The sequence below is a fragment of the Hetaerina americana genome, unplaced genomic scaffold (assembly GCF_022747635.1).
Source record: "Hetaerina americana unplaced genomic scaffold, ioHetAmer1.1.p SCAF_339, whole genome shotgun sequence".
NCBI classification, from domain to species: Eukaryota; Metazoa; Arthropoda; class Insecta; order Odonata; family Calopterygidae; genus Hetaerina; species Hetaerina americana.
In genome coordinates this window covers 65,464-79,620 of record NW_027286918.1, presented here as the reverse complement: position 1 = coordinate 79,620, position 14,157 = coordinate 65,464, and the positions used below count along the sequence as shown (strand labels likewise).

The 14,157-nt window shown below is 34.4% G+C and overlaps 1 protein-coding gene across 2 annotated transcripts in view; it reads left to right on the top strand.

The window, feature by feature from the left end:
• LOC139691395 (sodium/potassium-transporting ATPase subunit beta-2-like) overlaps window positions 1-13,923 on the top strand; it is a 120,824-nt gene extending 106,901 nt beyond the window's left edge. For both annotated transcript variants that reach the window (XM_071589191.1, XM_071589192.1), the window contains exons 2-7: window positions 2,060-2,200; window positions 3,279-3,398; window positions 4,842-5,023; window positions 8,323-8,433; window positions 9,416-9,590; window positions 12,364-13,923. In XM_071589191.1, coding sequence (XP_071445292.1) covers window positions 2,060-2,200; window positions 3,279-3,398; window positions 4,842-5,023; window positions 8,323-8,433; window positions 9,416-9,590; window positions 12,364-12,467 — 833 coding nt within the window. In that variant the 3' untranslated portion in view covers window positions 12,468-13,923. The remainder of the gene's footprint in view (window positions 1-2,059; window positions 2,201-3,278; window positions 3,399-4,841; window positions 5,024-8,322; window positions 8,434-9,415; window positions 9,591-12,363) is intronic.
• Window positions 13,924-14,157: the final 234 nt, after the last annotated feature.

Below are 14,157 nucleotides of genomic sequence, written 5' to 3'. Positions count from 1 at the left end.
GCTTTGATTTTATCAATACAGGTCATTCAAAATTTTCGTTGTTATTAGAATGTTACTCACCATGTTACAAAACTATTTCGATAAAGTGATATCTATATCATTTTTTACGGGAAATATTCTGATACCTCCATCCACTATATCCCAGTCGGTTGGTCGAGATTTTCTTGCATCTTTAGTCTTGAGGCCTTTGAACTTGTTTTCCATCGCTCAATCTCTCAGGCTGTGCCAAGAATGTTGGTCCTGTGTCTGTTATGCCTCGTTTCCACCCCTATCCCTGGACTGTATCGCTCTTAAATCGTACCCTCTATGGAATTGTTTATTTTTGGCCATCCAAACAGTGGTGGTGTGGGAAATCATCAGCTCCTAGTTGTCCAGAAGTTGAAAGGAGAAAGAGTGTGGTTGGTGCAGTAGCTGATTCAGGGGATGCAGGCAAGGGAGTCATGACCCCTCCCCCCCTTGGGATGTCAGTAAAAAGTCTAATGAAATGCTTAACATTGCCAATCACCAAAATATTGAAAAATTGGATTTAAAATACTTAAACATATCAGTTCGTATAGCTTAAGTCTTCACATTCCCTACCACCCAAAAATCGTCCATGGATCCACTCCTGGGTTGTGGACTGGCTTTTTCAATTTTAAATATCACTTGCAATTATTTCAATTACGTTTGATAAAGTATTAGGGAGGCCCAGGTGGGAGAGCACTTATGCCTGAAATGGGTCAACATGACCCTGGTAATCTCACCCTACCTCATGTGCCTCCATTCTCGTGCCCCCGATGGGAGAGTATTAAAAAATGTGCCCTTATGACAATATTACAATATTTCTTGAATGAAATGATTGACAAATTAATGGACACATTACTTCTTATTTGATTAAGCAGATTCCCAATCTCACAACGTTAATTTTTATAATGGCTGCCAAAATGTCATAATGGTCGTAAGTAACTGCCAATTAATGGTATTTTTTGGATTTTCCCTAACTATTATTACATATTGTGCGGAGTTCAGCCAGCCTAAATTTCTTGCTTGCCTAGCATAATTTTCCTTCCTCAGTTTGTATTATTTTTTACCAGCCTTGACTCCATTCAAAAAGCCTATCCTCTTCTCTGCTTGGCCAACATTCTCTCTTCTATTATGACCTTCAACATCCAATTTCCTCTCCCTATGCTAATCTATGTTAATTCTCTTTCCCAAAGACCAGGTTTCAGGACATGAAAGTATTTACTGATCTTTTACTTAGTCTTTACAAAGCTTCCCTGTCATCAATTCCATAACACTTTCAAATGCTCATTTCACCATCACTATTCTTCTCCTGATTTCCCCAAATCTATGTTCATTTTCCTTTGAATGGTACCCAAAAGATATTCAGAGTTACATCTGCTCTTATTTATTCTTTTTACATAGCCTTCCATACTTTTTTCACCATGCTTGCATATGCTTTATGAGAATATAGGATATTTTCTATAAGTCCTATGAGTTGGATATTTCGTATATTCCTTGAAGTCTTCCTTCATTTACAGAGCAATATTTTACAGGAAAGCTAAACATGGAGACGTTTTTTAGCCTTTTCCAAAGGCAAGAGATTATTTTTTAATAATTGAAAATGTTCTCTAGTAAATGCTGTTTGTGACTTATGTCTTAAAAACATTTTTTATAGTATTAGTAAAAAGGCAGTGATCAAATGGTCATGAAAGAAGAGTATGAGTGGTGGAGTTGAGTGGAATCGAACTTTCTTTAAATTCTACTTTATCCTCCATTGTATTTTCCATTTGTCATTTTTTTGGGAACAGAGTAAATCTGGATAACAGTGAAAAAAATTGATTCCTAACAAGTTGATTCATTTTTATCTATCTCATATATTTTTTAACAAGCTGATTTATTTTATCAGGTGATCATTATAAAAGTATCTTTTGTGTTAAGCAATTACTTTTGAACTAAGTCAGTTAATTTTGCCTTCAATTTGTGCGTCTTTATGTGATTGTTAGTAGAAAATTAAGCATGTTGGTCCATGTAGAACCTATTACGACCCTGATATATGATTTATTTTTCTTCTCTGCAGCAAAGATTGGTCTTTTCTACCTGATCTTCTATGGAGTGCTGGCTGGGATGTTCGCTGCCATGTTGATGGTCTTCTTCCAGACTCTTGACCCTCGAATTCCAAAATGGCAGTTAGATTCCTCAATAATTGGCACCAACCCAGGTGAGTGTCAAATTACTGACTAAATAATAATGGGAAACTTTAACTTCAAAAAATAACCAATATTTTCTCTTGTTCATAATTTTTCTTCAGTGTAAAATTTTCTTTTGGCCGTTGGATAGTTAATAATTAGATCCTCTTTTACCCAAATGCATTCTTGTATTCCCTCAGCTTCCCTAACAACAAAGTACTTCATTCCACTTGCTGTTTCCATAGCACACGTTTCATTTTATATTTCCATAATTTTCAAGTACCCGTGCATAATAAATTTTCATTGTAGCATAGAAAAATTATTTATAATTAATGCAATATGGAATTAAAGACATGGAGATAAGTAATAATGATTTGAGAGAAGTCTGTGACACATACTAGCTTGGTACCTGAGCATTTCGGTTCCACAGAGTGGAAACATTATTTTCTCTTTACTTGATGTCATTATGATTGTTGATTTTTGATGATTGTATTTGATTCTCACAGTGCAATAATTAAGTTAGTAATGACATTATTTTGTAACAGCTGTCATTCCTCCACCCCTGTTCTATTATCGTAGGTACATAGCAATGATAATATACGCTGGTAATAGATACTATATGGAATCATGGGTGTTATTTCAAATACCCATCCCAAATTTATTCAGGCCATGTTAAGATATATGCTTTGTGATTTTCTGTTATCATGCTTCTTGAGTTCTTGATATCACATTACACCACTCTACAGTGCATTATAATATCACTCATTTCCGCCAAGTTTGAATAATTACCCCACTCCCAATGGCCGTATTCAGTACATGTTGACAAAGAGACGTGTACAAAGGTGATATTTATGCATAATTAAAAGATGTTCAAGTGACTTTACACAACTCAATCTATTCCTTGAGGTTGGGAAATATAAGGCATAACTTTTTCTGCGCGTCTATTTGAGAATAGGAAAGCAATAAATGAACTCAGCATGAGCACGCTGCAACTAAATGGAATTCACAGCCTGTCTTCTCCTCCCAGCTCTCTCAATATTGGAATCTCTTTGACTTTCCTGGTATGGCCATTAATGAAACTCATGCCTCACTATCATTCTCATTTTTTAGGTTTGGGATTCCGTCCGATGCCATCCGAAGCTAACGTGGACAGCAGTCTCATTTGGTACAAAGGCACAGAAAAGGAGAACTGGCAGCACTGGACAGACAAGCTGGACGAATTTCTTAATGGTAAATAAAATGTTTGGTTCATTTGTGTACTGCAAGGGTCCTTCTATTTTTTAATAGAGCACATAGAGTATTATTTCATTCATGCATTAATGTACTCTTATATTCTGATGTGTTCTTGCACTTATTATCAATAACAGAAACAGTTAGTTTACAAGTTAATAGTTGATATACAAGTCAATAATCTGGTGGCTGTATTTCAAACATACTTTTAAAAAATTATAAAAATATATATGATGAAAGTTTATTCACATTAATTAATGATTAGATTTTCGGAAACAATACAAAACTTAACCTTAATAATATTATTTATAAATGTCTTAGTAAATAATCCTTTAAGAGATCCCAGGGTTCTCCAAACCTCACCAGCTATAAGCACAAGTGATTCATCCTTCAAGCAGGGGGCTTCAACTCTATAATGCCATTTCTCACAGAATTATAATGTTGAGAGGAACATGCACTTCAAGAGCTGTCAGCACTAATGGTAACAAAGCACACTCTGAGCTACAGTTTACATCACAGAGATCAAAGTATAACTGAGTATTCTGTGATTGAAGCCATGCTCCCTTAATTTCTATCGACTCGCAAAATTTTGTGTGTTTGGAATGGAAACTTTCCTATTTCGGGTGACACATGGAGAGCACTTCAAAGTGCAGTATGCCATCCATAAGATAGGACGTAAAATTGTGTGACCCCTTGGCACCTTTCACTGAGAGTAGGCCAAAACCATGTTTCCTCTCCACCCGTCGCCTCTTATTCCCTGAAAAACCTACTCCAACTAAATTACCTTTGCGCATCTCAAATGTTGCAAATTACCTCAGGTGTTGGTCACCTCCCTTTATAAACACCGCTAAAATTATTTTATCAGCTGTGGAGATGAATAAGACAACCAAAAATGTGTGTAGAAGAAGAAAGCATTTGACAGCCAGCATTCAAGACAATGAAAAATAGCATAATTTAGTCAAGAAAGTTATTTGTTTCAAGTATACACATTTGGTATCAAAAGTTCAATCCCCTAAATTAAATAGAGAGGATTGTAAACGGGAGAGTTGGAAGTCAATTGGAATATTCAACCACTAACTTTAGAGTTGCAATAATATTATCAGAATAAGGTTTACATAAATCAATTATAGAAACTATAATGTTTGATGGGACAGAAAATATGTAAGTAACGAAGAATTCCAAGGACTGTTCTAGAATGGGAACAAGGAGGCAGAAGAACATGAGATGGCTTGATTAAGTGGAGTGAGAGATGGCTAAATTAAGAGGATATATTAGACTGAGATAGATGAAAGAAAATGATATTCTGGATAATAGAATTAAGGTTATAAGATTTAAGGGGAAAAAATTATTTTTCATGTGTAATGTGTAGTACAAAAGATTGTGTTTATACTTTTCATTTTCATTACATTGTTTTAATGTGAAAATGCTATTTCTGTTTCACAGTATATCGTACTCCTGGCCTAACTCCTGGTCGAGGACAGAATATATTCAACTGTGATTACAACCACCTGCCTGGGCCAGGCCAAGTTTGTGATGAAGATGTGAAGAACTGGAAACCTTGCACTTCAGAGAACTACTATGATTATCACAAGTCTACACCTTGCATCTTCCTCAAGCTGAACAAGGTAAAAATAACCTGAGGGACATAAGGAAATTTTAGTGAGATAGGTAACGTGAAGTGGCAATTTAGGTGGATCTTTAGCAATTTGTTGTGTTTGTACATGTGTTCTTGTGCAAAATATGGTCAAGATAGCAGAGAATAAAGTAGTCACAAAAGAAGATGAGGATTTGCAGTTAGCACTGCAAGGTATTCACCCTAAACTATCACACACATCCCGTTGCTTTGCAAAAATACATGATATTCCCATGCAAATGTGAAAAATAAGATTATTATCTTCGTAATGTAGATGAGTCTAAGTAAACATTTAGTGGAAAGGTGTATGAAAAGTTAATGTTCATTATGCATGTATTGATCTGCCTCTATAATGTTTAAGAATCAGTTTAAGTTATCTCATTAGATACATCTGTGTCTGTAGGAATGAATAGTTTAAGTGCACTCATGCAATGAAAATTTTCACTGTGCTTTGTCGGACATTGCATTGGTGAGTGAAAAATTGCATCTGGGAGAAAGTGGGAATGTGGAATGTTTTGACACTTTGACAATTCCATGTTCTCCTTAAAGGCAAGCCAGTACAGATTTTTACTATGCAACAAATAAGTCTTTAACTATCTACAGTAGATTTTTCAATTGGTATCAGTATGACAAATATGAATCTGTATATGCGATACTTTTTTTAAGTTCATCCATTGTTGGTCATTTGTATTTTCCTTGCTAAGTGAAAGGTTTAGCTTTCTGAGTAAAATACATTTTGCCATTCGCTTGATGATTGTTCTGTGTTCATGTTGGTCTATAAGTTAACCCTCATCCAATGGGTGAAAAACCGTAGAACTGTGCTTCCCATTTCTAAAAAAAATCTAATTAATCACATGGAATGAAACAGGAGAGTTTGCGTTTATAAGTGTATCAGTTTATATCACGACCATATTTTCCACATATTTTGGTTATCAATGATTTTCAATATCCATTCTTCATGATCTACATATACATCTACATAATACCCTGCAAGCCGCCACAAGGGTGTGTGGCAGGGGGTGTTAGGGCACCACCTGTAAAAAGGAACAATACCACATGCAAAAACAACAACATGAAAATCTACACCCATAGCAGCGCACACACTCATGCAAAAATCCCTTCATCCAACACTCATGCAAACACATATACCATCAAACAACTGCACCCCAGGATGCAGCACGAAAGCCATCCAACAACATGCAAGCCAGGACACAACAAGCAAGAATGCAAAACTCCACCACCACATGAACATGCACACAAAACACTCTAATCCCCCCCCTCCCCCACCCGAGGAGACAGTGAAAGGCAGGGCATGTGACCCAACGTTGCAGGTAGCAGGCATTTCCCCCTGCAGAGAGGGATGAGGGATTGAAGGGGGGACTTAAAAACAGATGAAAAGAACACTAATGAGGTCATTCAGAAAGAATGGGTTATGATAACAAAACACACGAGGTTAGTGAAAGAGGAGTATGCAATTGAGAAGAACTAATTATTCCCTAGACGCTGAGGGTGGCAAGTGAACTTTTTGCTATCTATAACCCTGCAGTTGCTATCCCGTATATACGATGCGTATGATTGGTCTATTAGCATGGATAATTGATAGTTTACTGTAATATTTAAGTAACACTTGAATTTTCATGAATCCGCCTGACTTTAATGAAATCTTAAGGGTAATGAAGAGATGAAAACAGTGCTTGCAAATGGAAACAAATTTTATTTCCATGCATAGCACAGCCATTTCTTGCTCACCTGTGCTCATCAACTTATATATGATAAAATAAAAATTAATCTCAGACTTCATATCTATATTTTAATGTACATTAACTCAGTCGAGATTTCAATGTTCTTTTTGTTGAAAAAGTATGTTATTTTCTTTAATATTTTTTAATTAAATTTATTACTTTTGACGTAATTTCTTGGGTCATTTAAAAGCAGCAAATAAATAATTGAAAGAATGGCATCATATTCTCCATAAGGGCTTTATAATTTGTTATGAGATAGGGACATTCATTAAATTATTGTGTTTTGATGATAAAACCATTAAATAAAAAGTGATCACATTTTTATTTGCAGAATTCACCGTGCAAAAATTTAATATTCTGTTATTTTTTCAGCTCAATGTTTTATGTAGATTTGGAACACGTTTAATTGATTTTGTCTCCAATATTGCATGAATTGCAGCCATTGCAATTTGAAACATGTTCAGTTCACCTCCACCCCTTTCTGATGTGGAAAAATTCTCTCAACCAATGTGTATGGTCACATTGGAGAATAGGAAAAAGTGATATGGTCTGGACAATATGGTCAACACACTTCAATATGATTTTCATGAGATAATTGAAATTTCCCAGAATCGACCACGAACAAACACATTTTATATGCAATTTTTCTCTTACCAAGGTTCAGGGGACACCAATTGAAAATTTTAAAGTTTCTGATAGTGATCTGGGCATTCGATGATTAAAGAGTAGTGACTGGAGCTCCAGGTCCACCTTCCTTTGAAAGTGATTGCTTCCCTTCTCAAAAATTTGAAATTACCTTCTAGCTATGTTATAGGGTAGAACAGACTCACCTTTTGCCTTTGGTAGTAGTAAATAGACCCTGGCATGCTATTTATTCTGGCAGAAGCAACATTTTAATGCAGCTGCTTGCTTATTTTGTCCTCCGTAGTGGACATAGGTGAAATGATCATATATCAATTTGCAACTGCTGCCACTGATGCAACAATGGAGTTAAATCAATGAAACTTTTCTCTAAATGGATAACACATTAAGCTAATAATATAAAATAAAATGAAAATTTTGCAAAATATATTATGGGAATAAAAATAAATGCATGATCACTCTTTATTTAACAGCCCTTATACGTGCAATTGGCAATCGAAAGTATCTATATTTGCAGGTACTTGTATTTCTCATTTTAATGACTTATTTTTTTAGTCATTCATATATTTATGCAGATAAGTATTTATTTAGACAATGCTAATTATTTTCTTAGCTTAATTCTTATATTGATGACTTATGAACTCCTCCTTGGAAGAATACATCTGTCATTGGTTTGTTATGGTATTAAAATTATAGATAATCAAACTGTCAATGAGCAATCTCCTTGCAAATAGTATGAGTAATCCTCTTAAATGTAATTCTTCAGTGAGGATGTGTTTTTTGTAAACAGGTTTTGCCTTGTATCATATAATGTATCTAAACCATTGAATAAACCTGTATTCTTTAGATTATATATTGGTGCCAAATAATTTAGCATCTCTCATTGTCATTTAAAAATAATTTTCAGATATATGGTTGGGTACCCGAGTACTACAATGATACTGAAAATCTCCCCAAAGAAATGCCTGAGGACCTCAAGGAGTATATTCATGATTTGAAGAAGACCAACCCAAAAAAAGTAAGTAATGAATGATAATCAAATGCATCTTGTGGACTTTACCTTAAGAAAACCTTTCTATTCATAATTACCGTGAATCTTGCATCCACTCTCCCCTACTATCATTATTACCACAAATATGGGTTTTTGGTAAAATAATCTCTTTTTCACATAATAGATAAATTTTTCTATAAAAATTCAGCCACTAATTAGTATGAACTATACATCATTATTAATTGCTGCATGTCATGCTTTATAACGTGTTCAATGGAAACTTTCTACTGTCATTGAAATACTGTTTTCCAATTTGTTTTTCCATCACGCTACTTTCTACGAGCTACGGTTAATTTTGATCACTAAACAATAAAAATTATATTTGGTATTAATTTTTGAATGGTTGAGTTGTATAACAGTTACACTTGCACAAAAATAACAAATGTCTTTATTACTAAATTAGTTGAGATACAAAGGGCATGGCATGTCATTGGTTATGTTTTCAGATGAGTTGAGTGTGGACTATGCCCATTCTAAGATTTTAAATTTTGTGTCATTTTTCTCTGCAAACACAAGTTTGAAAATGGCTCACTATATGGTTGGTGTTGCCATCCTTTAATAATGCCGACACCGGGTTTCTCTCCACCCTTCATCCTTTCCTGTCCATCCCCGATGGCACAAATGACCTCGGCTATCGGTCGCCTCCCCTAAATACTACTACTACTATCTTACATTGGATGGAAGTGTCGATGGAAACGGCATATTCCATTCCTTCTTCATTTTGTGTGCTATAAAGGTATCTCTCTGTTCTGAAATCAGTGGCTAATGTCATTTGTTAATTTTATATTGTGATGCTTTTTCTTGTGCATTAATATGACTGGCATCTGTTGGCATTTTTTTAAACTTCCTTGCCACTCATTTTATGCACTGGCACCTATTTTTCTCATCTTTGTTATGTTTGGCAATTTTTTTGGTAACCTTAATGATTAATTCAATCATATTGTTTCAGCTTAACACTGTGTGGGTCAGTTGTGAAGGTGAAAATCCGGCAGATGTTGAAAATGCAGGCCAAATTGAATACTTACCAGCAGATAGGAGAGGATTCCCTGGTTACTTCTACCCATTCGAGAATTCTGAAGGTTACCTCAGTCCATTAGTGGCCATCCATTTTGAGCGACCAACATGTAAGTTTTCTTTGAGGAGACTCAGACGTGGAATTTTAGAACATGTATTTAAGATGCTGAAGAACATGTGTGTTTCCAAATGTTGACAGTACCAATTGACCTGTGGTCGATGTCCTTGGAAAAATATTTTAAGAAAATTTTTCCCTCTTCTACCGATCTTCTACACCATTCAGCACTATGATTGATACTTAGAGTATGACTTTAATGATTTATGTATTAATCCAATAATTTCATGGTTTTGAAAAATTATTTTATTTTTCCGCTTTGGTTTTTGGCCATATGTATTTCAGAAAATTGCTCGAAAATTAAGACGTGGATCTGTCTCAATTTTTTATTTATCTTTGATTATTTGTAGTGCAATTTGTGGTCGGTCAACCAATTAATGGTTAACATGTGTGTTCAGTGAAACCAATGACCTAACCTTGTTTCAGGTTAGCACAGTTTTGTCTAGCACAAAATTCATTAATGGATTCCCAGCAAAAGCTTTTCAACATTGACTCGTTCTACATGAACAAATTTCCCAATGAAAATTTTTGGCATGAATATATATGCAATTATATTGTATTCATGTGGTACTCATTTTTGTGTAATCAAAATTGTATTCATTATTATATTAATTGTTAGGCTAAATTAGCATTGACATAACCCCCAGAGTTTCTATTGGCAAAAATCATTTGTGATATTTCCCATTAAAATCCAGCAATAGAGCAAGGGAAAGGTTAGGAGCCATAGAAAGATCCATGCAGCCAGCCCAGCATCTGTCACTCGGCAAGGTTATAACTAATCAATCAATTTTTTATTAGCATTAAAGAGAGCTGAACTTCAGGAATTTGGTGCTTTTTTCTGATTGTGATGCAATATATGGTCGATTTTTTTAATAGCATATTTAAATTTTACTATCTGCCATCACAATTCTATTCACCGCTAAATTTTTTGCTGTTCCTAAAATATATAAAAATATTACAGCCAATGTAGTTTGCTGTTCCAACACATCTGTTGGATTGTGGCCCTTGAATCACAGTAGATAATAGTGAATTTTTACTGGTGAATGTTGTCAACCAATGAATATTGATGTGAGAGGGTTTGTTTGCATTCCTCATGATTTATTATTTCAACGGAAATGGATAATTTGGGATTTTCACTTGTAATTATAAAAATAGTAATTTTATTTTTTACTTATTGATTGTGAGACCACCATTTTGGTATTTCATAATCTATGAATGAAATGATTTTGGAGCCAGTCTGTTTTGATAACCCTGATCAACGATGCATTTATCACAATTATTTTGGTATTGAGAGGTCATCCATAATTCTCCCCAGTGTTTAAGGTTGGCCATTCTGTCAAAGATCCTGAGTACATGCCAACTACATCATAAATATAGATCTGAGATACTCAAAATCATATTTAGCCATCCCCGCTTGAAAATGTTCCATAAATTGTTCCGCCGTATCACTCTCAGCACTTGTGATTCAATTTGGTCGAAAATAGTATACCTCCAAAACTTCCATTGCCAGCAAATACTTGCTTAATAAAGTTCTCCAACAGCAAATATTTGGAAAATTTTTTGTTCTGTATTTTTTATTTCAATGCCATGCATTTCTACTCATATGTGATCATTAATCATTAATGCTCATATAACGCTTGGGCAGCCCCTTGCTATCTCTTTCAACTTCTAGTAACATACGAGGATGATTCGAAAATTTCTCAGCCTAATGATGAAATTGACAATTTGTGCTCTCAAAGAAGTTTTTTTTTTCAACATCATCACATTTACTGTGCCAGCGCCACTATCCCGTCTCTGTAGTGTTCTTCTGGAAATGCTGCAAAGTACTTGTCTACAACCGCAATCACTTCTTGAATGGATGAAAAATATTGACCAGAGAGGAAACTTTTTGAGTATTCATAAGAGGTAGAAGTCTGGGGGAGCCAAATCTGGGGAATAGATTAGATCTTTCCAGAACTTGGTAATGCAAATCATTTAATTCTACCATCGCCAAGACACTTTTGTTGGCAGGTTTTCCTGGGTTTGTGTGGTTGACGTGGTGGAAAAAGATTTTTCTCCTCTACAAGCGGTATCCACTTTCACTTTTGAATTTTTGGGTCTAGTTTCATTGGAAGATTAAAATTTCTCGGAGTTATACCCTATCTAGAAATTGAATTAACCTTATAAAATAAACTAATGATTAAAACTAAAGAATATTAAATTTTGCCAACTAACAAAGGGAAATGACCAACATATATTATGCTAAGAATACACCAAAGATAAACTATCTAAAAATCTAAATTAACCTTAAGAAGAAAAATCTAAAAACAAAACTAGCTGACTAAAACGTAAAACTAAAGGCAAAAATTGAGAAAGCAGTAAGGTTGGCAATGAGCGCAAGTGGTCGCGGTGAGGTCTCGTGAGAGAATGAAACTTTCTGCCCTCTTGGTATGTACCCTTCTTGGAAAGGGTAAGCTCGTAGCCCAAAACTCGTCTCTGCACATGGGCCACCAGCTTTCAATCGAGCTATACCAAATATTCCATGGAAACTGAAGATGGCTGAGGGAAAAGAAACTAGGCCTTCTTATTAACCTGTTTGGGCATGAATTTCACCAGCCATATCAGGGATCAGTATTAGGTAGCTCTATCCTCACCTGACAGTCATGAGCTTTCAGGTTGACTGCTGTGATTAGTTTATTAGAAAAAGGTAACAAATGTATTTTCTACCCTTTCATGCAGCTTTTAAACAGTGTATCATATTAATGCATTATTATCTCTTTCACTTTCAGCCGGAGTTCTGCTCAACATTGAATGCAAGGCCTGGGCGAAAAATATAATTCACGATAGGACGGATAGGATTGGATCAGTACATTTTGAACTTATGATTGATTAAAAGAAAAAAAAAGAAAAAAAGATGCATGTGATGAAGTTGAATATGACATGCAATCGGCAGACTTTATGAGAGTTAATGATTGAGAAGTATTATTGTCTTTTTTTTTTTTTTTACTTTCCTACTCCTTCATCAAGCAAAGCCTTCTGTGCTTTACATTCCTCTGCTTTTTAGACTTTCACGAGGGAGAATGTGTCTCCGGCAGTGCAGGATATTGCATTTTGAGAGAAGAATAAATCATATCAATGGATTTTATGATACATGATGCTCCCATTTTTTTTTTGGAGCGAACGTTATCTATATGAAAAAATATAATATCTGTATATGAAAGAAAGAAAAGGGGCTGTCGCTTGGTCACGTATCACATGGTCTTTGTAAGATATTTTTCATCATCCTGTGTGAAGTCAATCTGTAACAAAAGCGTGGGTAATGTGAAATGAAAGCCCCTTAGTGCTCGCTCGCTTGAGGATGACCATCGTAAGTTGTTTCAACAGAGGTGACCAAGGACACAAGGATTTGGACTCCATCGTTGGCTGAATGACATCAAGAAGGAAAAATGAAGAATAAAATTGATACATTCTGGGAAATGTGGCACATCCGTTGCTGTGAAAAAAAGAGTAGATACGGACCCGGGGAACATCTTGAATTTATGGTTTCCAATGCCATTTTTGGCACGTAGGTCTAAATCAGTTGCTCTGAAAATTGTTTGAAGGTGATAACAAAGAGTGAATACCCCTAAGTAGGATAAATGACATATGTAATGATAAATTATTGGTGTGCGAGTATCCTCTTTATTCTCTCTAAGCTCAGCTGAGGCCAGAAATGAAAGATTTTCTCTTGGGTTAGGCATGGCAACATTTTTGCATCATCTCATCTATTGAATCTTTCATGGCAACTACTGTAGTGACCGCTAAGTAGGTATATATAATATATATTATATTTTTTTTTTGTTTTATTGAATATAAATTGTTGGTTAAAGTAATTGTAAATAACTTCAAATTTAAGTTTATTTTTAAACAGACGTTGAATATTTTTTATTTTAATAAGACTCAAGTTGTAAATTGCCAATGCAGAGATTTAAGATGTGTTTTAATGTGAAGTTCACAGTTAGGAGTATGTTTTTAGGATAGTTTTCGAATAAAGAATGGCCAAAGAGAGGCCCGTTCAAATTGTGTTCAATGATTGCTATCATAGAGTATTTTTAAAAGTGTTATTTACCATTTTTGTGATTTTTAAAGTTGTTATGTGCATGGAAAAATTGAGGAATAGTGAAACAAGTAGATGTACATGTTCAAAATGATGAAAATTTTTCTTCACATGGAAAAGGAACATATTTTTGAATACTCATAGTTTAAAATTATTGGTATGTCATTATCCGTACAATAAAAAAGTGCATTTCATGTATAATGTGTGATATCACTGTTAATCACCAGTAAAACCAGTAAAAAATTGGCCATTATATCTTTTTTCTCTTGCAATACACATATATATATGTATATATATATATATATATATATATATATATATATATATATATATATATATATATATATACATATACATATACATACATATATACGTACATATATACATATATATACATATATATATGTATATATATATGTATATATATGTATATATATATATATATATGCATATGTATATATATATATATGCATATGTATATATATAT